The 26864-nt window shown below is 35.3% G+C and overlaps 1 protein-coding gene across 2 annotated transcripts in view; it reads left to right on the top strand.

The window, feature by feature from the left end:
- Window positions 1-26864, top strand: part of LOC106074127 (nuclear pore complex protein Nup160-like) — a 33641-nt gene that overhangs the window by 829 nt on the left and 5948 nt on the right. Inside the window, exons 1-24 of one of the 2 annotated variants that reach the window (XM_056043755.1) lie at window positions 3974-4131; window positions 6028-6139; window positions 7085-7292; window positions 7611-7833; window positions 8163-8241; window positions 10812-10926; window positions 11406-11490; window positions 12501-12583; window positions 12737-12814; window positions 13754-13851; window positions 14931-15087; window positions 15596-15691; window positions 16194-16298; window positions 18024-18089; window positions 18959-19067; window positions 19734-19896; window positions 20842-20975; window positions 22094-22248; window positions 22357-22490; window positions 22724-22797; window positions 24587-24734; window positions 25334-25489; window positions 26084-26216; window positions 26510-26605. In XM_056043755.1, the coding sequence (XP_055899730.1) occupies window positions 4038-4131; window positions 6028-6139; window positions 7085-7292; window positions 7611-7833; window positions 8163-8241; window positions 10812-10926; window positions 11406-11490; window positions 12501-12583; window positions 12737-12814; window positions 13754-13851; window positions 14931-15087; window positions 15596-15691; window positions 16194-16298; window positions 18024-18089; window positions 18959-19067; window positions 19734-19896; window positions 20842-20975; window positions 22094-22248; window positions 22357-22490; window positions 22724-22797; window positions 24587-24734; window positions 25334-25489; window positions 26084-26216; window positions 26510-26605 (2901 nt within the window). In that variant the 5' untranslated portion in view covers window positions 3974-4037. Of the gene's footprint in view, window positions 1-3973; window positions 4132-6027; window positions 6140-7084; window positions 7293-7610; window positions 7834-8162; window positions 8242-10811; window positions 10927-11405; window positions 11491-12500; window positions 12584-12736; window positions 12815-13753; window positions 13852-14930; window positions 15088-15595; window positions 15692-16193; window positions 16299-18023; window positions 18090-18958; window positions 19068-19733; window positions 19897-20841; window positions 20976-22093; window positions 22249-22356; window positions 22491-22723; window positions 22798-24586; window positions 24735-25333; window positions 25490-26083; window positions 26217-26509; window positions 26606-26864 lie in introns of those variants that run through there. The other variant, XM_056043756.1, reaches the window with a different exon arrangement.

The raw sequence follows: 26864 nt of genomic DNA, 5'->3' as shown, positions 1-26864 counted from the left end.
AACCCTTAGATAAATGAAAACAACAGAAATGGCAGATCTAAATCCAATATTCATCCACCATGCTGGGCCTTTTCTTGGTATATTTTCTAGCAATTTTTTTTAGTATTATTTTTTGGTAAAAATCATCACCATCACTATACTGGTTCAAGTTGCACTCCAAAAGGTTTACTACTAAATAAAAGTAAAATATAAAACTATTCTAAATCCATAATTTATCACAAAGGAACAGTAATAATGATCTATTCGATGTCTAAATCTTAGGTAAAATGAATTAGAATTTTTATTGTCCTTCATCTAGTTAGAGATTTAGGCTTTGATCTCTCGCTAGCCTATGTCTTGCACTGGTCTAGTATTAGAATGAAAGATGTTCTATGCAAATAAAAAGAAGACAAATCTAGATCTATATCATATTGATTCAAATGTACATAATATTTGAGTGCATTTGGTTGATAGATTTAGTACTGGTATCTATTGTTATTGGTAGTAATGAAAAGCGCAATAATTTTCACTTTTTTTCTGACTAAAAAAACAGGTAAAAATAATAATATAATCAATGATTCATCATCTTTTATTGACTGTTTTATCACATTTCTTTTTGAAAATGCTGTAAATAGTCTAAATATGCTGTTTCAACAGTAATACAAAGAACAAAATCTAAATTTAGGTCTCAAAAGTTCTAAAGTTGGCATCCATTTTTTTTTCTGAGTGTCATATTATTTAGATTATAATTTGTATCTTATATCTAAATAGAAAGATGTTTACATTTTCACATTCTCCATTCATTTACCTTTACTTTGATACCAAATATGTTACTATAGCATCATTGGTACTTAAACAATAAATTTTTGTTTTAGCCATGTTTGGAACATTTTCTTATTTTTAAAAAAAAAGTAGCATTTTTTTTAAAACAAAACACCGCAGTCAATGAGTTAATGGACCATCAATTATTTCTATTTAGCACGCCAGGGTAAATTCAGTTCCGCATATGAAGGGCATTGGTAATGAAGATAAATACCACGCTTAGTGAGCCAAAGTCATGGGTGGGCAACATTCTAGAAATTTGGGAATATGTACTTACTACTTAGAAAATAAGCTAGCTAACTGTGTGTAATGTCTTATAATTTAAATTTCACGTTCACCTGTTGAACCGTTGGGGCACCACACAAGATTTGTCAATTGTTCTCTCCATTTCTCTCTGTCCTTTGCCTTGGATACAGCCTCTTTTTTAAATGGCGGACCCGTTGATTCTTATATGTTGTCTTCTTATCGCTTTCTCTGTCTTCCTGTTCTTCTTTTTTCCTGGTACTGTTCCCTGAAGGAAGGTCTTTGCAAACTCCGGAGACCTTGTAATACGTCCATAGATTTTTAGTTTCGTTAATTTTTTATTTTTTTTACAATAGTAAGCAGGTCAAATTCAAATTTGTACTTTATTACACATTTAGGGCCTACATTTCATTTTTTAAAACTCTCAATCGAGGAAATACAACAAAAGTTAGCAATTGTTATTTTACATCACAACATGTCACCACAAATATTCAGTTGTACTTAATGTGAAGTATTTTAAAAAAACAGGTCGATGTTGACTGACTATAATTTTACACAGGTCACAAGGATAACAACTAGTAAGCTCCAAACAAACAAAAAAACATACTTATTTGGACCCAAATAATGTAAACGTTTAGCAGCTAATTGGCTTTTTTTTTTAAAGTGTGGAAATACAGCTTCTGGAACTAAAAAAACTTCCGCTGACGAACTGACTGGGCATTCTCTCTCAGGTCATGATTTGCTTGGAGGTGTCTTCTAGAGCTGAATCAGCTTCTGCACTAAATGGTGAGCTGAGGGTATTGATAACTGGTTCCATGTCTTTGACGTCTTAAAATTTGCTGAGTGGTTAAGCGCTTGATTTTCCGAACCTGAGGTCCTGGGTTCGAATCTCTGTGAAGACTGGGATTTTGAATTTTGGGATTTTCAGGGCGCCTTTGAGTCGACCCAACTCTAAGGGGTATCTGACTTTAGTTAGAGAAAGTAAAGGCGGTTGGTCATTGTGCTGGCCACATGACACCCTGCTCGTTAACCGTGGGCCAAAGAAACCGATGACCTTAAAAATCATCCGTCCTATATATCGCAAGGTCTAAAAGGGATCATTTACTTTATAAAATTTCACAATCAAGGAATCTAAATATGTCTTGTACTTTTCAACTATTTCACTAAAAATAATTTCCCTTTTCAGCAAAAAAAAAAAAACAAAAAAAAAACTGTTTTCACTTGCTTGCCTGGAGAAAACTGTTTATTAGCAGTGTAAAAAAATTAAACTATTCAATAGCGGATATTTGATAGCTGTAAAATATTGAAGTCTGTTAACAACATTGAAACCATAGACATATATATTAATATTCTTAAGGTTAAAACATTCAAACCATAATTAGGCTTGTCTTAAAGTCCAAAGATTAGTGAGAATTGCATTATTTCCAATGGCTGCGCAGCCCCAGCTGTGACCTACATATTTGCCACATCCAGGGCAAGCATAACCATTGTCTGAGGTGGTCGATTTAGATTTTCTTTTCGCCGTCTGCGTTTGTCCTTGGCAGCGGATTTTCTTTTGGTCTCAAATGTGTATCCCTTGGCCTTCGTGAGTGACCTCCAGCTGTCTCGTACTGAGGCCGCATGCAACCAGGTGGTCTCTTCTATGTCAGACAAGGAAAGTTGCCGCCTAAGCAGCAAGATTGCTAAGACGGATTTAGGAGTCAGTTATAGAGATCGGGTCTCAATCAAAGAAATCCTATGCCGAACTAGGAGTCGACCCCTTGGTAAGGTTTGCGGGACATGTTCTCCGACAAAATGAATGAAGCATAATAAGAGTTTCGATGATATGGAGACCATTACGAGGAAAGCGCAAACAGGGACATCCTAGTACAACTTGGCGCCACACTTCAGCAGGTGGGAAGAGGCTTCAGACATTGCCAAGGATAGATTTTTGTGGAAGCAGCTTGCCGCCCAATGCGCCGAACGACGCGGGAGAATCTAAGTCAGTAAGAATTGCACATAAAGTTTTTGAAATAAAACTTTTAATAGCAGGATAATGTAATGTAGATACCTCAGAATATGCATTTTGTTGGCTTTCAATACCGGAAATAGTGCTTGACGGTGGGGCTCACAATGCTCCCCCAGACCCTCTTGCTGGCAATGGTGGAGAGTCTATAATTTTCCCACTAACTCCAGGGTACAATAATCATCTTCCGAAAGAATGAAGGGACAGAATGTAATAAAGATTAATTATGTACACACACAAGCACGCACACACACAAATATATTTTTTGCGGGGGGGGGGGGGAGAGAAAAAATCCCCCCCCCCAAACTCCGCTACGCCCATGAGTGAAACATTCAAACCGTAGGCCTATAACAGACTCACAGTAGTGATATATTCAAACTATTCAATAGCTTTAAAACATTTTAACCATATAATTGCGTTGAAACATTCAAACCATATGAGGACATAGCCCCATCTGCAGTAGGGCCTACATCTATTTACAATGACACTACACTCACATAAGCCTATCTAATAGGCCCCCTATAGCCTAAATTATCTACACACGGGAAGTCTTTTCAGAAGGTGCGTAGTGCATACTGGTGACTAAATCTATAACAAACTCAACATTTTTATAAAAATGTGACTTGACCTCCTTCTTGCACTAGTGCCTTCAATATTTTTTTTACTTTGTTATAAAAAAAAAACCAGTGACGCCCGGCCTTTTCCGACCTGGACCTATAGCCTATAGATCTACAATTTCAGTCATATCGATGTTATGGGCCGAATCATCGCAGAAAATTAGTCCAATTGAAACGGGATTTTGCGGCTTTGTTTGCACCGTGTGCAAAAGTAATAAGGGGCCTGATAGCACCCCTTCACTGACTGGATAAGGCCCGCAGGTTATGTTTATAATGGGCACCCCTATCTAAACTATCCAGAGGACAATATTTGTTTAAATTATTCTGTTAAGATGAAGACAACTTTTTAACTCGTCTGGCCTTAATTCAAAATGGCCGCGCCTGTAATGAAAGGCAGAATGTTCAGAGAGGTATCTGTACCTGCTCCAAGTTCTTCGCGATGGAAGTCTATTATTGTAAATACAGGTAATTTAAACAGTCTGGACTGAGGTGTTTTTTGTAATTCAATGTAGTCTTGCAGCGTGATAAGACAGATTTCGATGAAACTATTTAAAAATCTATCAAATCATTTTCAATTTTCATGATTTTGTTTTATAGAATCTAATTATTATAATTATTATATAAAAAATAAAATAATAAATATTTTTTTTTAATAAATAATTTAAAATAATCATGACGACTTTTTATGTCTATCACTACTAGAATCTAATAGTTATAGTAAACATAGAGTTGAAGCTAGGTGCTGAAACAAATGTGATACATACATATTATATATTAAACATAAATTTTTTAATGAATAGCAGCACCAGGGACCAAGTTTTTAAGAGAAAAAGTAGTTAGATATAATAATTAAATGCTACGAAAATAACTAAGGGACTGCGCCGACCAAGGCTTGAACCAGTGACCCCGGAAACGACAACAACGCCTAGCAATAACACACTAAGCGAACTTAACCTCTAGACCATAGAAATGTAAAAAAAAACATTCTTCTGGTCCAGAGTCATTTTGCTCGTATATAAATAGCAAATTACCACCCCAGTGGTCAATGTCAATGGTCACATGCCCTAGCTAGCCCCTCCCCCACCTCGCAGCATCAGTTCACCAACTTCAATAGTGCTGACACAGACAGCTGTTAGGCATGTATTAATAGTTATAGTACTATCAGTCTGACTCAATCATTTGGTTCCGCAAGGTTGTTAGCGCCGGAAGGGGTAAATGGTCTTAAGCGGCATTAAGCCCATCATTACCTATAAAATGCTTCCAATGTCATGTATCTCAAACAGCCTCTGACAACCAGTCCAACTCCTGGCCTTCACGAGTGGTTCAGATACTGAGCCTGGCAGAATTGTTACCACAGACAGGAGAATGGGCAAAGACGAGCAACTGGTGCCTAAACCAGTAAGCCTCGGGCAGGAGGGGCTCGTTAGCCTTGGTTGTCTACCCATCTAGGAGAAGGAAAACTCAAAATCCAAGCCTCCGCTGCCCTGCGGCTATACCCAATGATTATATTATTATATCATATCTGTTAAAAGAAATACTCAAATAGATTCTAGAACTAGACTAGATTACTAGAGATCTAATTCTAGATTAGTCTTATCTAAATCAAATAAGAATATAAAATTATTAAAATATAATTTAAAACTAAAATGTTATTTACCTTGGTTAGGCCAATTACTGCCAATATTAGAATAATATGCATCCTCTGGGACCCCTTAACGCAAGACAAGTGGTTTCAATACTCACAAGAAAACATTAACTTGATTAAGTCATTTTAAAAGAAACTGGAACAGACACTAAATATATATTAGCAGTGAGATTCATGGTATTCAAAATTCATAACAAAGGAATCAATATTCACATTTGACTAGACTCTAGTATAGATCTAGTGATCTATCATCTAGTCTAGCAAAAGAAACGAAGCTGTATCAGTTAAGAGAAAGAAAAAGAAAGCTACCCCTAAAACAGATAGATATTTGTTTATATATAATATATATATATATTTTGTATAATGCCTATCTTTAGAGACAGTTTAAGTTTATGTAGATCTAGACAATCTTAATCTACTAAACTAGTTTAGTCTGAGGATCTGACTCAGTCACTTATTATACTAGATTTATTAGAATATTCAGAAAGTGACAGAGCTGTTATTTTTTTTAAAAGGTCTATTAGAAGAAGAAAATTTTCTAACAAAAACTTCCCCGCCTGTCGTCTACATTAAAAAAAAAAATTAAATTAATAAAGAAATGATTAATAAAAAGTAGATGCCCACATTTTAAGTTTAAACAATCATTAAAACCTAAAATATTATAAATTGATACACGTTTTTGTGTAGATACACATTTTAAAAATTTTAACATGCAGGTGCTTCAGCCAGCACTCTTCAAGATATAAAAGTGCCAGAAAGCTGTGGAGGCTATACCTATCGTGACAGTGGACTAGTTGGATCAGGTGTCAGGAATAGATTTATCTATTGGTAAGGCTTATTTGTGTCCCTCTAAAAATCTTGTAATTGTTTTTTTTTAATGTTTTTCAGGTCAAGGTCTGAGTATGTGCTTATTTTTCATTCATTTAATAAATCAAGGGAAGGCATTGAAACTAAAATGACTTCTAAGTAGTTTGGACTACTTTAAAAAATGGTTGTTAATTTGTTAAAAAAACATAGTTTATGAGATTTCTTTTAAATTGGAAAAAAAAAAATATTGTGTATCAAAGTATCAGGCATGCTAGGTGGTCCATTCTGTGTAATGTAGGTCAGAACGTTCATCCTTCTCACCTATTGGTGCTCATGAAAAGCAACACATCCTTCCATGCAGTTCTCTCTTGAACTTCTCCATGTCTGAACGAGAATGTAGATCTGCCTCTGCGCACACAATCCATCTTATTCATGATCTGCCTTTAGGTCGTTTGCCTTTAGGTGTTTGCTGTGTTTGTACTATTATAGCGCTTCTGTTTTGTGACATTCTTTCAAGATGACCAGCCCGCCGAAGCCCCTTCTTTTTTATTTACATCACTATAGGTGGTCTTCATATTGTTCATATATCATGCCTTGCTAATGCATGACCTCCATTCTAGATCATTCATTTTGAATAGTACCCTAGAGTTTTCTAATAAATACAATTTTCCTTTCCTGGGTATTAAGCAGATTTTTGTTGTTTTTGATCTTATTTTGGTTTTGTGTATATAATATTTAGTTTTCTTTGTTTTGTCTAAAAAAGACATTCAAATACCACTGCCATTGCTAATTGAGAATGAAAATAAATAGAAAATATATAGCTTTTATGTAATGTAGTATAAAATGTAATTTAAAAAAAGGAAAACTAGCTTAACAATGATTCTAGTCTAAAAAATAGTCTTCCACAGATTAGATACATTCTTAGTGTGCATGTATTTTCAAATGGTACAAATTTGTCTTTTGAAGGCGAAGTTACCAGGATGTGCTTGAAATAGTTGAGGAATCCTTGGATGTGACCCTGTCAGGCAACATGGTGCGCTACATATTCAAAGATACCCCCATACTGCCCAAGGTCTGTGTGTTTGAAATGCATGAATATGTCCTCATTCTGGTCGCTACTGTTGCAAGTGTACACCGTTTGGTCTTTCCTCACCCGAGAAAAATCTGCAAGGCGGTAAAGTTTCATAGTTATTTCTTTGTGAAATATTTGTGGTGATTAGCAATTTAACTAAATTGAAATCAGTTCATCATTTATATAATCTCTTCCCTACTCTGAAAAATTATGTAACTAAAGGGTTTTGATATAATTAAAAAAAAGAAGAGAAAAAGTGTTTTATAATGATAGTTAAAGTAAATAATAATTACAAAATTGGGTAGTTTTATTAATATTTAAAAAAAGTATTTCAATATATTAACCTAAATTACACAGAGGAATTAACAAGGTTTTACAATTTTATAAATAAAATATTGTTCTCATATTGCTGTTTTTCAGAATACCTTTGTTCTTTGTGAGCAGAATGTATCTTCCATATTTTATGATGCCTCTTTGCCTGATGACACCAAAAATCAGTTCCTCTTGACTCCAGGGGGCACAATTAGTTCCCATTTTTTGCTTGGTGCCAGCGCCATCACCAGTGACGGGCATGTCATCTTTGGCTTGTCTAACAACAGTGGTGGAATCTTGTTGGTCAAAATGCCTCCCCTAGGGATTGCTGGTTAGTATTTGTGTATTTTTTAATTTAAAACTTTTTTTTTTTTTCGACAAAAATATAAATAATAAAGCAACTTTTTTCATATATATAGTATTCCACCAGTACAGTAAGGTCTTTTGATCATGTGCTAAGATCCTAGGCTATTTGAATTAAAACATTATGCACAAACTTAAACTTTAAAAAATAAAAAAAAATATCTCCTAACTATATTTTTTCCTTTTACTGAGCTTTAAATGTTTAATGTCTATATAATTATATGATTTTCAATTAAAACTTGTTTTTCACTTGGACATACATTTTGAAAAGTAAAGATTACTTTATTGCTTCTGTAGGTGTGGTAATACAGCAAGAGCTCTCTTGCTCATCTGTTATGAAAAAACTTTGGAATGGTCTTATTCCTGGTGCTATTAGGTAGGTGCATCATCAAGTGTTTTGATATGGACATCAAGCTTTAGCATAATTTAAAACTAACTTTATGCCAGGGATAGCAAGTTATAACTCTGCTCCAGGTGTCAATGCATGGCTTGATGTACCTATAGGTAGCACAAGCTATATCTTAGGGCCCCCAAGAAATATTTAGCACTAATATATAATATCTGGACTTCTAAGGCCCCTATATCTCAAATAGACTCTGGAAGAACAGGCTTGAGTTTCTTGGTTCTTGCAGTGAGAAATGACATGTACATAGTTCGTACATCGTTTGTCATCCAGGGGGATTTGCACTGGGGTTTTGTGCCTCCTCGCTCGTGGCTGGTGAGACCTATGTGAACCCGGAATGTTCGGCTGCACACTGGGCAGGTTATTCCAGCTGGAGCTAGTGCCATTGGCATTGTTTTTCTTCTTCCAGCGTTGTTCTCTTTACCTCAGCAACCTGTGCGCCAGTTTTCACAGTGCAACGCCATGATGTTCTGTCATGTGCCTCTGTTTCCTAGGTGGCTGGGTCTATGCTGAACGCCTTCAGAGAAGCTTTGAGGGTGTCCCTGAAGCATTTTCTTTGACCGCCTTGCGAGCACTTTCCTTCGCTCAGTTGGCCATACAAGAGTCGTTTAGGGATGCGGCGGTCTTCCATTCTGCAGACATGTCCTGCCCATTGCAGCTGGGACTGCATGAGGATTGTGTGGATGCTTTGCAGACCCGCTCTTCAAAGGACTTCAGTATCTGGTATTTTGTCTTGCCATTTGACATTCAGTTTTTTCTTAGACGTCATGTGGAAGTGGTTCAGTTTCTTTGCATGTTTTCTGTACACTGTCCACGTTTCTGAGGCATAGAGCAATGTAGGAAGGATGACAGCTCGATAGATCCCTATCTTTGTATTTGTGGTGATACCTCTACTGTTCCAGACGTTTTTTAACAGTCTGCCATCTGATGCAGTGGCCTTGGCGATACGCAGGTCAATTTCATTATTGATCTTTCCATTTCTGGACATTGTGCTGCCTTTATATCATGTCCATTTATCTTGATGCTTGGATCCAAGTAGGCTTTCACTGGAGCAGGCAAATATAAGACTTCAGTCTTTTTTTTTTTTGTGTTAATAGTAAGGCCAAAGTCTGAGCATGCTCTTGAGAAGTCACTGACGATGCTCTGCAGATCATTTTCAGAGCAGGCATTTAAGGCTCAGTTGTCAGCAAATAGCAAGTCCCTGATTACTGCTGATTTTATTTTTGATTTTGCTTTGAGCCGCCTCTGGTTAAATAGGCCACCATCAAATCTGTATATTATATTTATCCTGTTGTTTTCTCTGTTTGTGAATGCATCTGTCAGCATAGCAGAGAACATAATACTGAACAGTGTAGTTGCTAAGACACAGCCTTGTTTTACCCCGTTTGATACGTCGAAGAGCTGATGATTCTCCACTTTCCTGGACACGAGCCTTCATGCCATCATGAAATAGTCTCACCATGGTTATGAATTTTTGTGGACAACCATACTTTAACATAATCTTCCAGAGTCCTTCTCTGCTAACAGTGCCGAATGCTTTTGTCACATAGACATATATTGAGAAGAGGTCAGCATTTTGTTCTTGCCATTTTTCCTGGATCTGCCTTGCCGCAAAAATCATGTCAATGGTTCCACGCTCTTTTCTGAAGCCACACTGGCTTTCTGGTAGTAAACCATGTTCTAGGTGCTGCATGGGGTGATTTAGTAGGATGCATGCGAGGATTTTCCCACCAATAGAGAGAAGAGATATTCCTCTGTGGCTGTCACAGATTTGGCGGTTTCCTTTTCGCTTGTATAGATGAACAATCATGGCATCATTAAAGTCCACCTTTTTGTAGACCTCTGCAGGAATGGAGTCAGCTCCTGGTGCTTTTCCGCTTGTGAGTTGTTGAATGGCAAGATCGGTTTCCTTTAGCGTATGGGGGTCATCCATTTTTTCATTTATTGGTACTTGCTGTAGCCTGTCTATGGCCGCTTCATTTATAATTGAAGGTGTATTGAGAACTTTTACAAAGTGCTCGGCCCAGCGTTTTAGTATTTCTTCCTTATCTGTCAATAGGATTTGTCCCATCAGCATTTAGTAGAGGGGATGACATGTAAAGTGTAGAAGTATTACTTTTATTAGGCAGCTTGACTTTCAGTATGATCTGGTTTAAGTAAACCACAATGGACCTCCAATAAACTTGCAATGTACCCAATTTCCTTTAACAACCAGTCACTGGCATCTGAATCTTTACCGGGCTTAACATTATTTTTTTTTGTTTAATTTTTGCTGACAATGTGCAGTTAAGCATGACACTAACAAACTATACAGACTTTTTTTTTGTTGCCCCCCCCCCCCCCTTTTTTTTTTTTAATGTTCTTACTGATTTTTTAAAGTTTTAAAATTTTGATTTATAAAAAAAATATTTGGAAGTTGATAATGTTACAATAAAAAACAAAGGGGAAAGCCTTAGAAACATTTTGACTAAAATTGTACAAAATTAAATAATTAATTTCTAATCTTTGTTAGAGTTTGCTAAAATGCATTATTCTATTTGAAGAGGAAACCAGCCTAGTGGAGAAACTGCCATCAGCCTGGAACTAGTTTCATTACAAGGAGATGTTTACTTGTTCACTGTCTGCAGAGATTTCAAACTCAGAGTTTGGTCAACAAAGGTAAATAAAAACTTGGCTTGAACTATCAGTGGCAAAAAACCACCTGGCTACCTATCAAGGAGGGTCAAGTTCGAAACCTGACTCGAGCAGTGTTTGCTGAGCACCTAAAGGCAGGTTTGGCTGAGTGGTAAACTGCCTGGCTTTAGAACTGACTTGTCCCGCTTTTGAATCCTGATGAAGACTGGGATTTTAATTTCTGGATCTTTAGGGCGCCTCTGAGTCCAATTTAACAAATTGGCCACGTGACAACCTCCTTAACAGTGGGCCGCAGAAACATGATCTGTCCTATAGATCGTAAGGTCTGAAAGATCCTAAAGGCAGCACGGAAGTAAATCTCCCAGATAGCCCCTTCTCCCACATGTCCTCAAGAGGCTGTACAATAGCTATTTATGGATTAGCCTCAATGAATGAAAATTATTAATTGATTAATTATGACTGTATCCTCACACTGATACCTTTTCTTGTATTCCATAAAACAGACAAGAGAATGTGTTTTGGTAGAGAACATTCTAGACTATACCAGTGATGAAGCTGAGGACTCCAGCAGTGTACCTCTACTAAATGGTTAGTGCTTTCTCTTTATATCTTGCTTTCGACACCTTAAATTTATTTTTTTTTCTTTCTTCTGAAGCATATTTTATTCCAGGTGATGGGATTATTGGCTAAGAAAGCAGAGTACTTTTCTGCCTGATATAGTTTTTTTAATTGACCAGAGCAATACCATTGATAACATTTGAAAACCTAGAGACATTTCAGGACACAAGACTAGAAAGTAAAGAAGCACTGAACCTTACAAACTCACAAATACAAAAACACAATAATAGAAGATTACAAAGGATTCATCAATGGACCAGAAAGATATTCAAGCCTTTGGTCTTGTTTTGATTGTTTAAAGTAATAAAAATTTAAATCATTAGGTGTTATTTTTCAAAAAGCAAGCAGTGCAACATATTGTCTTTGATAAGACACTTCTAACTCTAATGGAATAAGTAAAGTAGCATTAACTGATCACATAAGATCAGCATGGAAACCTCCTGATACAGTGTCGGTGGGACCTAGTGCGGTAGCTCAGGGTGTCACCCCTCCTCCATCAACTTTCTTGAAATATGTTCCAATAAACACTTTTGCTAGTTAGTTCTTTTTGTTGAACCGATACAGTGACCTGATTACCTACTTTTATTCTTTTTTACTAAAATGTAAAATCCAACTGGTCCAAATGTTATTGCAAATGATATTTAGTTAAAATTATTAACAGACTTAATTTCATATGAACAGGTTTCCTTTGTTATACTTTAAGACAGAAATAGAATTGTGCTGTGGGGTTCATATTATAGTAAGCCTTCCCCCTCCCCCCCCCTCCTCTCCTCCCACCCCCACCCCCCTCCAACTGGCCCACAAAAGAGATGGGACTGTAGGAATTCAACATTGAAAGCCAACTCGCCTCTGTGATGTATTAACTTAAGACCTTTGATTTGGTAACCACATTTACCTAACCAAGTTTGATAGGGATTTTATGAGTTGTCATTGCTAAAGTATGGCAGTAGCATTGTCTAGTTAAATTTACTTTGCTACAGCTTCAGGCCACATCATTCAAGTGATTCAAGGTGGAGCTATGGCTGACATCTGTGTGTACATATCACAGCAGAACAAATCCAAGGTAACATCTTACACTTTATTAAGAGCTTATGATGCTTGATCATTCAGCAACTAATCCTGTAACTTTTTTATATTTTTTTAAATATTTTCTAGTCTGTAATTAGAAATCTATTTAACAAATTGTTAAAATATTTTCATTGATGAATTTCTCCAGTTTGTGTTTTTGAGCCCAACTCTTGAGAACAACCGTTTAGTTTTAGAATACTTGACAACATTGGAAAAAACTCCACTGGTGAGTAATTTCAAGCAGTACTTATTAGGGTGTGCAAAACTGTTTTTGAAACTTAAATGTAGATTAGAGGCCCTTTTCCTGAATAGCTGCCAACAATTTATTGGAAAACAAATTCTTAAACTATTGATAAATGAAGCTGAATTCTAATTGTCAGCAGAAGAGGTCAAATTCCTTTTTTATTGAATTATGATATAGAATAGCTTGACTTCCATCTATGAAACTAAATATTTGGTTGAAATACTATTTTTGCCAAGACCAAAAGCACAACTGTGTTTGGAAAAAAACCCCCACAGAATTGTTAGATTTAGAATGGTTATGAAATTTTCTATAAAAATTACAATCTTTTTCAGAGGTATAATAGTTATTTTTATGAATTTGGTATTTTTGAGCTATTCTTACAATTAGCAACATTCTAACTTTGAGAAAGAAAACATAAAGATTCTGTTTTTTTATTTATTTACAAATAATATTTGACAGTTACATCAGCACTTTATTTCTCTGTCATTAATCAGCTTTCATGCATAAGCCAGAGTGATATATCGATGGTATAATGTCTTGAATAATGGGGCGTAGTGGCTGAGTGGTAAAGGGTTTGGCTTCCAAACTGAGGGGTCTTTGGGTTAAAAATAAAAACTCTTTGAAGACTGGGATTTTGAATTTTGGGATTTTTAGGATGTCCCTGAGTCCATCCACCTCTAATAGAGGCCTGACATTAGTTGATGAATGTAAAGGAGGTTGACTATTGTGCTGGCCACATCACCTCTATTGTTAACCCACGGCAGTAGAGCTTTACATGACCTCTAGATACTAGAAAACAATATCTGAAAAGGGTACCTTTACTTAACTATGCATCAGCACTGTAACTATTGAATGCAATTAATTTTTTTCTTTTGGTTTATGTTTGTTGAAAAGTTAGTTTTATTTATTATTTTTTTTTAGGAAGATTTAGTTGATTTTGTTGTAACTGAGGATTACCTGATGTCGTTATGGACAACACAGACAGGTGACTCTCAAGTGTTGACTACACCTTTGGACAGGTAAGCAAGTCTCTTGTAGTAGGTGTAAATTTGTCTAATTTCAACAAAACAGGACATGAGAAACCAATTTGTATGATCGAGTAACTTTTCTTGGTATTTGCGGTCAGCTTCATATTGTTTCTAAAAATAATTGTATAGGAATGATTGAATGTGACAATTAAAAAACGTACTAAATTAAATGTTTTTCATTTGCCATAAAAATTACTAATAATTCCCAGTTCAATACTGAATAATAACTTGCTATAGTTAAGTCTTACATGCTTCCAATCAAGAATTGAAGGTTAGCAAAAACATATTTTGCCTCATTAGAAAAAGTGAGATTTGAGGCTGAGGGACAGAATCCGCTTGGACTGGAGTTCCTATCCCAAATCCACTTGAGATGTGTTTGCTGAGATATCCTTTCCCCCCACAGGTCCACAAAGCTCTGAGCAAGCTGTTGTTTGGAAAATGTGATATAGAAAACATTTTTTTTTAAAAGTATACCTAGACATTTAAAAGTAGATATTGTCAGGTTCTTTTACTTGGCTCAAGGGTTTACTTTAAGCTCTATGACACATATATATATATGGCTCCTTTTGTCTCGAACGGCAATGGATGACATGAACTTTAACAAATGGGCTTAATGGGTAAATAGAGATATTGTAACTTCGATCAGTTCAGATTAATAATACAGGCTAGTTAACATACAAAATATATACACTAATAAAAACCACAAAACTCCAACTAACCAGGAATATAACAAGTTTAATAACTATAGAGAAAAACTCGTGTAACAGCAAACAATCATCAGTACTCTTCTACGAGTAACATGTGACTAGCTTAATTCTTTCTCTCATACAAAGAACACTAAAATCATTGAAAAACATCACATGTATACTGTTCATATTCATACCTGGGGATATAAACAAAGGGATATAACTTTTTCATACCTACATAGCAGCACAGAAATAACACATTCACTCTCACTTTATCTGCCCCTGACTGATATCTTAGAGTGGCCCAAGAAGGCTAGGATGAATCTACACTTCAAAATAGATAAAAAAATGTAGAACATCTTTCATTTCTGTTTCTATTCTCAGGTCTGAAGATATAAGTAGTGACTGGGAGCCAGTCCTTCTGTCCAATCAAACAGATTCCGTCATAGTGCCAGGACACAGAGATGCCAGAGATGTCTATTTGGAAAAGATTTTTGAACCTGGATTTTTTGCACCACAGGATATCGTCAAGGCACTTAGCGTAAGCCTTACATTTCAGATTCAGTTCTGTTTGATCAGTCGTGTATGTTTATTATTGAAATGGAAAGGGTTTGAGTAAAACTTAACAGCAGATCAGTATGGCTAGCAATGTTTTGGGGAAAATATTTTTAAATACTTACCTTCATCTATCCCTTAGTCTGTAGAACCATTGGGGCACCACACGTCTTTCTCCATTCCTCTCTGTCTTTTGATTTGGATAGAATCTCTTTAAATAAATAAATACTTAAGTAATAATTATTCATAAACTATGAAATTGAGGCTTAGGAGTCTCAATTACAGTTCTAGTTCTTTTGTAAAGTACATCAGATACACAACTTTGACATATAATATATTTTATTCAAGAGTATAGACACCAAATTTGAATCACATGTATCTGTTGCATATTTAAATTTAGGTTCTCTGTTACCTCAGTCCGACATCATAGTTTAATTTTCATCTTGAAATTTATAATTTTCATTAATATTAGTTAAATTATAATATTGTTTTAGGTGTATAAAAGGGTTCCAGCCCCTTCTTTAGAGATGGAATCTTTCTTCAACATGGCGACACTCAAAGAGGAAGTAACCAATGCTGTGGACACTGAGGTTTGTCTTTCTCCTAATTCCAGAATATTATTTTGTGACAGTATTTTATTTATTGAACATCATTTTATAAGGAATAGAACTTTTGAAGAAATGGATCTTACACTGAGTGTATGTTCTTCAGGATTGCAGGAAATAACATCATTGGTAGATGTGAGGGCTAGTCAGCGGGTTACTTATGATGTACCAATTATCTGCCAACTTAAGGATATACAAACTTGAACATCTTGTCTTTAGCTGCAGACTGAGAAATTTGTTTGGATAAATTGGCATTGAGAACAACTAGCTGACTGCACTGTTTCTAAGAATAAAATCTGAAACACTTGTGATTTAAGATAGTCTGAAAGATTTTATTTTTTTTCTAAATTAAAAAGTAATTAACTAACAGAATATTTCTGTGATCCACGAAATGGCTGAAAGAAACTACAAGCTAGGATTAGTTTAATTTACCGGCAGAACATTGTTTGAGTTAGGAAATAATTGATAATTGTTTCTCATTTTTCAGATTCGTAACAATGCCTCGGACCAGGAGTTACAAGAAGAGGCCTACATTGAACTCCAGCAAGAACAGTGGGAGAAATTCTACTCTTGCTGCTACCAGTATAAAATGGTGAGAAGAGGACATTTTCTTAAGAAACATTTTTAGTGTCAAGAAACTTATTGGATTTCGTCACATTTTATCCCCATTAAAAATTGTTTAATAGTTCTTAATTTTTAAGCTATAAAAATATATTCTATCTGAAAGTCTAAACTAGATCTTCTCAATAAATCCACACCTCTTGCTACTGTCTTTCAACATGTTTTCATATTTTCACTTGTATAAAAAAAAATCTGTCCACTTAATTTTTCTTAAAACCTATACAACAATAACTACAGTTGACCCTTGATAGTTTGACATTTTTTTAATCCCACATGGCAATGACACAAGTAAAAAAAGCTAAGTTCCCATTTCAGACCATGTGGTCTTTAGGGCAGATGATGTTAAGGTCATCTGTTTGTTTGGCCAGTTGTTAAAGAGCAGGATGTCGTGTCCAGCACAAATGGCCATTACTTTCCCCAAGTAATGATGACTCAGCAACAATATTTATACCTCAGCTACACCTGCATATTTGTTAAAAATGTTTGTTTGTAAAATGTTTCACATGTTTCGGATGTTCCTTCAGAGTTGAAGATAGTTTACTTCCTAGTCCAAACCTCCCGCAGAACGACGGGTGATGGGAGCGGGCAGGATTTGAACCCTCGACCATCGATAAATCCGAACGACAGTCCAGCGCGCAAACTGCATGACCAGGCAGCAATCTCTTATCTCTCCTCTTCTAGTGTGCTTCTTTATCTGTGTCAAATGGTGATAGGTACTTGATTGTGACAGTTTACCTGCCGTAGTTATTAGTATTGAAGTTTTTATTTACATCTTGTGTAGACCAACAAAGTTCGTAAATGTAAGCTAAAAACATTATCTCTTCCTGAAAGTTGGAAATTATTAAGAGGTGGTAAAACTCATACTGCCATTTGTTTAATGTATGGCATCAGGTGACCTACTGTTTATGACAGTGTGAAACGTAAGGAGAAAAGCACTTAAATCTAGCAAGCTGAGGAATTTTTTAATTTAAAAAAATTTTTTTTAGATCAGTATAGTATAGTATTTGTTTTCATCTATTGCTCATTTTATACCAGTGAAAGTCCAAGAGAATGTCTTATTAATGAAAATCATAAATATAATTTTGTTGACATATACTGTTAAATTCTTTGAAGTACAGCTAACCTTTAGTAGTCCAAGACCACCCCTGTTCTGTAACTATCAGACTATCAAGGGTCAACTGTATTTTAATATTTACTAAATGACCTTGTTCTTTGTTGAAGTTTGACTGACTTTGAGATTTTAGCTTTTATTAAATGGCTACCTGCTAAGTTCAAAGATATCGTACAACGTCAAGGATTAAATGGTTTTGACTAGTTTAATGTACAGTTTTGATTTGGTATCATTGCAAGCTCGCACGACTTGTTAGTAAAAGTAAACAGTCAAGACATTCTATAAATTTATCATTTATAACAGTTTCTTCTTCACAGGACAAAAATGTTGACCTCTAAAACTCTTCTCATGGGTTTCTGTACTATGCACTATTATTTATAATAATAATATTAATCTTTATTATCCATAAGGAAATTTGTCTTACAGTTTGTGCATTTTAGTTGCTGAAGTATCATCTTAATAAATATATCAGGATACTAGCACCGTGCCCTTACAACAGTGATACAATAAGACATTCAAGCTTAAGATTTGAGAGATATCACGCGAATATCAAAGTAATTCTTGTGCTATTCTCATTATTTCTAGGTTGGTGAGAAAGCTAAAGGTCTATTTGCTGATCCTGTCACTGGATTGTTTGGTGTCATTAAAAAGGTATAGTTTATTTATTTAATTAGGATTTACCCATAAGTTCCTGCACATATATAGTCTTAATGTTATGTATAGCTAGGCTTTTTTTTTTTATATGGATGAGATTGCTCATTAGTTAGATAAATTAAAAATCATTGAAAACAAAGCAAGCTATTTTTAAAGATATCATTGTATTGGAGGGTTAATAGTGGGTTTATTTTAGTGTTTAACCTTTAACCATTCATGTTTATTTAGTTACATTGATGATGGTACAATGTTTGCATCAGGTGAATTTTCATTATCTTCAATTAAAAGCCAGTGGAGTCTGGGAGCGCATGAGGCGCCCTGATCGCACTTCCCCATGCTGGAGGCTGTCCAGGCCTGAGCCACTGTCCTGTTAGCTCATATTTTTCACAGCTATGGTCAAATTTTGATTCACTGTGCCCCCCGCTGCGGGGAAGGAAACCGTTTCTCATATTCTTTTTGACTGCCCCAGACTTGCTGATCTCCGTCTCAACAGGTCTGGGAAACCAAAATTCTCTCCCTGTATGGTGACATGTATACACTACGCCAAGCGCAGGATTTTTGTCCAGGGCTTTTGCAAGAAAGGATTTGAGCCTCTCAAGCCCTCACTCTAATGGAGTTTGATGATGATGATGATGATTTTTGAAAATGCATTCTCATTTTTTTTCCTTTTAACCTGTAGCTAAGACCAAATTGTCCAAAGATCTCACAATTAGTCCAACTGTATTAATTACAAGAATTGAAAGAAATGTGTCATTATTCCCCTAATAAAATGTGCTGTTACAGTGGCGGTAAAGTTGAGAAATTGTTTTTTTAAGACATGCTTTTGGCCCAAGTAGTAATGTGTGCTTTTTATTATTATGTATTAGTCAACATTTAGTTTACTGCGGCCTTGTGACACGACAGAAGAACTCTACCTGTCTCCAACCATCAAACTATCACAGTGGGCCATTGAGAAATATGATTTAGTCAGAGAAGGTATGGACAGGAATTCCATTTTTTGACATGAACTATTAATTAAATATTTATTAGTGGTGAAAACAACAAAAGCTACTCTTCATAGACTAAAGAAGTAACTAGATCAAAATATTTCAAAGACCTTTGTTTCAATATTATGAAGTAATATAGAGCATTATTATAAATATTAAAAAAAATACTGTTTTGAATGAAATGTGATTTGTGTGATATTTACTTGGTAAAAAGAATTGTTTCAGTTAAGTAATTTTGATGCCAACTACAATCATCTTAGTTCAGTATGAAATTTTAAAAAATGAACTAATGCTTCATTTTGCATACACCATCATTATGTTACAATAGATTGAAAAATAGTCATTGTAGCTGTTACTGAGTCCGAAGGTTAATTAGAAGTGCAGTATTTCACATAGCTACATATGTGGCAAATGTTTTATAATGAAGTATACAAATATTCAAAAACTGAACAAATGTTTTAAGTCCACAATTGAAGTACAGAAAAAAATTATATTTTTCTTTCTTATTTTTCTCTTAAAATGGTCCCAGAGTTTTGTTTTAAATAAATATGATTGCTAGAATGTTTAAAAACTATAATGAGACTGAGATAGCATAATTTAAACCTTTGCAATTAGTACATTCTTAACAGTGTACTTGTTTCTATGATCTCCCTAGATGGGCCAAGGTTGCAGTTTATCAAGGATGTCCGGTGGCTCTGCGATGCTGTCCAGCTGGTCAACTCACAAATCTCCCCAGATTTGGCCTGCATGTTTCAGAGTTGCCTGCAAAGTCTAGATCCTCCTGAGCAGCTAATAGAGTCATTAGCGGATGCCATAAGGTAGTGATACATACTGAGACTTAAAGCTGCTCAATCTAGTAGGAAGCGTGGTTGATAGGCTAAGTAAGCTTGAACTTGTCTTGGCTACCTATGAAGGGGGCACGAGGTTCGACAACCAACTTGAGCAGCTAGTTGTGTTTACTGAGCGCCTAAAGGCAGCACGGAAAATTTTCTCCCAGATATACCTTTTTCCCTACAATGGTCACAAATGAGATTGGACCATAGTGCTCAGAGCATGCTATAAGCATGAAAGTAGCGCTATATAAATTCTATAATTTTTATTATTATGTTATGAAAATGTAAATTCCTTCTGAATATTCTAAAAAACATTATTTCTGCTAGTGTGCATCTTGTTTTTTAATACAATCAAAACATTCTTTGCACTAACCCTCTCCCTTTTAACAGAAAGTGGCATTAGAAAAATGTAAATTTTTATAACTTGATGAAATAATTTTTGTTGAAATTTTTTTTTTATCAGTTATGTAAGAGAATGCCTAAAAATACTCAGTATATTTAGTAATAAATAAATTCTATAAAAGTCACATATTTAACTTAAAAAGTTACTTTGAAATTAATAGCTTACCATGCAAAAAAAAAAAAGTCTGAAGAAAAAAAAATGTGTTATTGTATCTCTTCTTATTTTACATTGCTTTAAATTCTCTGATGACATTGACTTAGAGTGCTAGAGACTATTTCTTAAGGACTTATATGTCCACTTTTTGATATCCCTGATTTAATTTTATCCAATAGTTTGAACCTGTCACTAGAAGGTAGACACAGACATTTTCATGATCTAAAAAAAACAAACAAATAAATATTTAAAAAAAAAGCTGCAGTTCTTATTTCGGTTGAATTAGTTTTGCGGCTAAGCAGGTCTAGATTAGTTAACCTTTAACCTTAACAATGGTACACAAGGTGTGAAAATTATTTTTCTTGTACCACTAGAACTGATTCAACGATTTCCACTGAACTGATTGAGCTTGTCAAGCTGATGGCCAACCCAGTAGCCTCCATAGAGGCTCTCTTCTCCATTTTAGAGATTGGTCAAGATTTGGGGGCAGATGAAATGGAAGGACCAGGTAGGGTTTTATTGACTTGACTGTTTCCGTCTTTCAATTGTCTAGGTCTAGACTTGTAGTCAGCCAAAAGTGTATCCATGTTTGAGTTGATTTAGATCAAGAGTAATGTTGTTACTAGATATTGTGAGAGAGAGACAAGAAGAAAACATCTTGATTTTCATGAGAGCTAGAGCTTGTAAGGAAAGAGTGATGTTTGCATCCAGGAGCTCAGGACATAGAAGACTGTTTATTTCAGGAGCTCAGGACATAGAAGACTGTTTATTTCAGGAGCTCAGGACATAGAAGACTGTTTATTTCAGGAGCTCAGGACATAGAAGACTGTTTATTTCAGGAGCTCAGGACATAGAAGACTGTTTATTTCAGGGGCTCAGGACATAGAAGACTGTTTATTTCAGGAGCTCAGGACATAGAAGACTGTTTATTTCAGGGGCTCAGGACATAGAAGACTGTTTATTTCAGGAGCTCAGGACATAGAAGACTGTTTATTTCAGGAGCTCAGGACATTGAAGACTGTTTATTTCAGGGGCTCAGGGCTTGTAGGGTTAAACTAGTTTTAAAAATGAATTTGACAACGTACTGAACAACTTTTGGTTGTCTATACCATTGATATTCAAACATTGTTTGAGAACGAAAAAAAAACATGATTGAGAAATAATACAATCAGTTTAATATTTTACCTTTTTATTCAAATGTTGTTGTTTTTTGTTTTTTTTTAATTAAGCCACTTCCCACTTTCTCCATAATGAGTCTCTTAAGACTTTTAACACCTAGTGACTAGGTTTTCTTTCAAAGGCCATGAATGAAGAAACAACACAAAATGTTTGACCATTCTGTCAAAAGCATTAACACTCGTTCAACTGGCAAAACTTCATTGAATTTTGACCCTTGATTCATTTGTTTCTGCTTAAAGTTATGAAGTTTTTCTGGAAATGAAAAAAAAATTTTTTTTCAACTCCCAGTGATTGTAGGATTTTAGAAAGCTATCAATATTTGTCTTGAGTTTTTTTTCTTTTATTTAGTGTTTTGCATGTAATAATTGATTTAATGTAAAAGTTTTAATAATTGACCGAACCTAAAATAGAACTTAATTTGAGTCTAGTTTATACTTATGTTGCCAGAGGGCCTGAGACATCAGCACTACAGTCATCTCTTCTCTGGTATGCTTGGCCTGTCTGTCTTGACCCAGTCTTTCCAACAGTTGGTCTCAGTGAGATTTCAGTTTGTAAGGGACTTGTCAGTACTCATGGCTGTAGTTTCTGACCACATGGATGAGGTAAGCAGTTTGATCTTGATTTGAATAAGACCGCTAACGAAAGACCAGTATTTATGTGTGTTCATGTTCAGAAGAGATAGTGATCCATATTTTTTTTTACCATTCTAGTCAGGACTGAACCAGTCAATGAAAGATACGATACTAAATGAGCTTCTACCCAAGGGAGCCTACCTGTTAAGGTGCTACAAGGTTCTCTTGTGGACAGCAGAGACATTGAGCACTGTCAGCCCTAACAATACTTTGTAAGTATCTACTTATTCAAAGTCTGTTTCTGTAGTGGCTCTAGTATGATTTCAATGAAACTTAAATCCTCTTTTTACATTTGGATCTAAAACCATGACTACATTTTTTTCACTAGAAGATCAAAATTTATTTACGAAATTTTTTTGTTATAAACAGTTTAAAATTGCTGTGAAATGTTGAATAATTCTGGAATAAAATTTTTTTTGTAACTTAAATATCTTACAATCTACAGAGATTTCAACTTGAGACAACTGAACAATCTAGGAATAATAGATGATATGGTTTCCAAATCAGTTACAAAACCAAGTGAGTAAATAGGTTCACATATTCTCTTTAAGTGTTTTTATCTAATATTTAACCATAGTAATCTAATTAGAAATATTTTGAACTTTCTAAATTTCATGTGAGACCATTATTGGCCAACTCCTTGAATTAGTTATTCCCACTACTTAACTCCTAGTCCGTCAAACTTATGTATTTAGCTATCTGTAATATTAGCAGCTTCAAATACCTTGGAGCTATTGTCTCAGAATATGAAAAGACAAAGGCTTAGCCCTTGGCACCAAAATCAGACTGGTCATGGCTACATTTTTATATTTTTGTGAGTCTTGGACGCTGACTGCATAGCTAGAGAGGAGGATCATAGCAATGAAATTGAGATGCTACAGAAGGATCCTAGGTATCACATTCAAGGACCGCATCACAAACCAAGAGATTAGAGACAGGGTTACTGCAGCGATCGGATTCAGGATGACCTGCTAACTATAGTAAAAAAAAACGTAAGCTTAAAATCAATGGCCCTATTACAAGATCTTCGGGGCTCTCAAAGACCTTCCTTCAGGGAACAGTACCTGGAAAAAGAAGAAGCAGAGAAAGTGACGGGAGGACAACATAAAAGAATGGACGGGCCTGCCATTGAAAGAGGTTTTAAACAAGACAAAAGACAGGGAGGAATGGAGAAAGACAATCTTAGTCTTGCTTGGTGCCCCAATGGTCCAACAGATTAAGGGATAGATAAAGGTAAAAAAAATATGGCAGTGATAAATGGACCACCTGCACTTGGTCAGAAAAAAATGTAACTCCATCATCTTCAGTATCTCAAGTGCATGCTGGCTATCTTACAGTGTTTCACCTCTAAAGCCCTTGTGAACAACAATTGAGTCTGCATCAGAGGTGACACATCAGCAGGTTGCAACTGAGTGAATTCACATGAAATGATGCACTCACTTTAAATCTTCAGACTCAAGACAGTGTGTATTGCTAATTTAACAATGTAGTGAATATAAGAGTTCTGTTTTAATTTGTTTTATCATTTGCATTTTGATTTTCTTGAATGTATTAACTCACACTATAATAAAAAGAAGGCGGCCCAGTGGCTGAGTGGTAAAGCCCTTGGCTTCTGTACGGGAAGTCCTGGGTTAGAATCCCGGTGAAGACTGGTATTTTAAATTTCGTTATCTTTGAGCACTTCTGAGTCCACACACCTCTAACGGGTTCCTGACACTAGTTGGAGAATTTAAAGGCGGTTGGTCGTGGTGCTGGCCACATGACGCCCTTGTTAACTGTGGAGGTGAGAAAAAAAATGACCTTTACATCATCTGCCCTGTAGATTGCAAGGTTTGAAAGGGGATCTTATATAATAAAAAGAGATTGGCTACAATTAATTATGAAAAAAAAGGTGATACGGTAAAATCACAGAGGAAGTCTTTTGTAAAGAGTAGGATTCCAGGACATGGCACTCTAGTAAGCAGTCAGTGTCTTGACTGGCTTAAACATCTGCATCAGATGCATGACATGATACTAAATGGATAGACCCACTTGGAGTGCAAGCATAAAGGAGGGGGTTCTTGATTGTAGATGTAGCTGAAAATATTAATTCTTTGGAGATTTTAAATGAACGACTAGTGACCAAGTAGGTTTCACAAGTAATGACCCCTTAAGTCATATACAATGTTCTAAGGGGATGTAATGAAATGTAAAATATGTAACATGCCACAGACTAACTCGTACAAATGTTTTTGTTCGATGTCTCATTATCAGTTTTAATCATGTCATGATAGTTGAACTCAAGGCCCATGGTTTGTCTATTTCTCAGGCTCCCAGAGCTCTTATCTGATCCAGATGTTCTTGGAAGGTGTTGGTGGAAAGCTAATCAGACAGAGGTTGTCCTCTCTTGATGGAGATAGAGTGGCTGTGTGGAGGGAAGATTTGAGGCAAATCTTGTTATCCCTCTGTGTGCTCATGTATCCTTGATTTAGTGCAGTTTTCACCTGTCTAATGAGTTACTTTTTATTGGTCCAATCAAATGGAAATTCAGTTTGACTAGAAGTGACCACCTCAGTGTAACTACTGTAACAATAACAATATAGATGCAGATACGAACAACATTCACACACGAAACACATACACACTCTTAACCAGCGCTTTATAAATGAGACTTTATGTATTTCTCGATGATGACAGATGACTTTGTAATACTTTTACTGAAAGTGGGATGAAGGAGTTTTCATATCCTTCTGTTTTAGTTGTAATGGAAAGGAGACGACCACTTTGTTCGTCTGATGTAACAGTGGTTTAATGGGTGCAGGTTGTCTTTAAGAATCGTATGTGATGGTGATATTTAAAAGATACCAGTTGTTTATTTACTATACTAAGAGGAATTTACATATGTGTAAAAGAAAGGGGTTAAAAAATGTTACTAGTAAAAAATTCACAATAGCTATTTTTATTTCCAGAAGTGAATTTTGACTGATATTCAAATTAAAAACAATCACAGCTTGTTTAGGTAATTATTTGAAATACATTCGAATCAGTTCTCAGTTCTTTAACACGAAACCTGCAGATGGCCTGCATCAGATGACACAATCTTTCCCGAGTTCCTGGTGCGGACCTGCCAGTACTTGAGACTCCAGGAGTACATCCACATCCTGACTCCCTGGTGTACTTGGAATGAAGCCTCCAGGGCTTTCTTCCTGGGGCTAGCATATCTTCACTTTCAGTGAGAATCTCTTAGATTTTGTTGATTTTATTTTGTTGTTTTATTAGATCAAATGAGGTTTTGATGTTTAAAATATTAAAAAACAAAATATGAACATTTTTAATGAGATTACTCAGTAAGACACAAGGATAAAGGCACATTTCTTTTACCACCTTCTTATAAGTGCTCTTTCCCAGTATCCTAAGATCATTGAACAATATTGTTTTAATGAGCCAGGAAAACAAATGACTTAGTCGAGTTTTAAATCTCTTATTGACATGAATGACTAAATTGACAGATGGAGACACATAGGACATAATTATCTTCTTTTGTGCGTCTGTAATATCCAAGATAAGATAATGATACGCTTTACTGCATGCTAGAGGCTTAGACAGCTTGTTTTAATTAGGTTCCTAGAAAATACTTTTAGAAGTAAATATAGGAAACCATTATGCTAAGTACTGTGAGTCATAAGCAAGAGAAACATGCTAACTCAAGACTGCAAATCATGGTGTCTGTAACATTATTTTTTAAAAAATCATTAACTAGTATTTATTTCAGTCTTTGAGAAGAAAATGGTTTTTTTTTAAATTCATTTGTTTGTTTTGTACCTAGTCAGCCTCACAAAGCTGTCAAACTTTTTGCTGATGCCAGTGACGGTGTGGCCACTGAACCGTTCATGTCACACAGACTCTTGCAAACTACAGAGACTGACCACTACAAGCTGCAGATACTCTACTATCTGAAGGTAGGTTCACTGCTCAACTATGTTAAACCTGGGAGGTGATCAATGCTGCTTGTTAATTAGATCAGAACTTAAGTGTAAAAGTCATTCTTGTAGGCCTGATGCTTTTATTAGTAATAAAAGACCTTTAATTTGTTAAGATCTGATCATATCCTTACAATATTTTAAAATTTTCTGGGTCCTTATTTTTAGCATTGAAAGTTTAATTTAAAGTATTTAGGTTTAGAATTCAATATAAAAAGACAGTTCAAGCTGTATTAAATTTTCATTTTATCTATCATTTGTACATGTCGTAGGTTATTAAACAGCTTGAAGATCAAGGCTATTCTGACCTGGTCATCACTATGGCCAATGAAGCTATCAATAAAGCCAACAAGGATGACCCCAACTTGGTAAGTATAATAAAAACAACAAAAGTTTCAACTAGTTCTATATACTATTACTTTTATTTACTTACTATTACTTCCTTAATGGTAAGTTCACAAATGAATGTGGATGACATATGACTCTTGAATGTGATACAATACAGAAACACAGGCTATGAAATAACTTTTAAACCAAATTAATTAAATCACAATGAATAATGAATATTCCAAATAAAAAAATACTGAGTTTTAAAAATTACATTTATTGAAATAACAAAAGAATCCT

Source organism: Biomphalaria glabrata, chromosome 10 (assembly GCF_947242115.1).
Source record: "Biomphalaria glabrata chromosome 10, xgBioGlab47.1, whole genome shotgun sequence".
Taxonomy (NCBI): Eukaryota; Metazoa; Mollusca; class Gastropoda; family Planorbidae; genus Biomphalaria; species Biomphalaria glabrata.
This window is presented reverse-complemented; position numbering and strand designations above follow the sequence as displayed.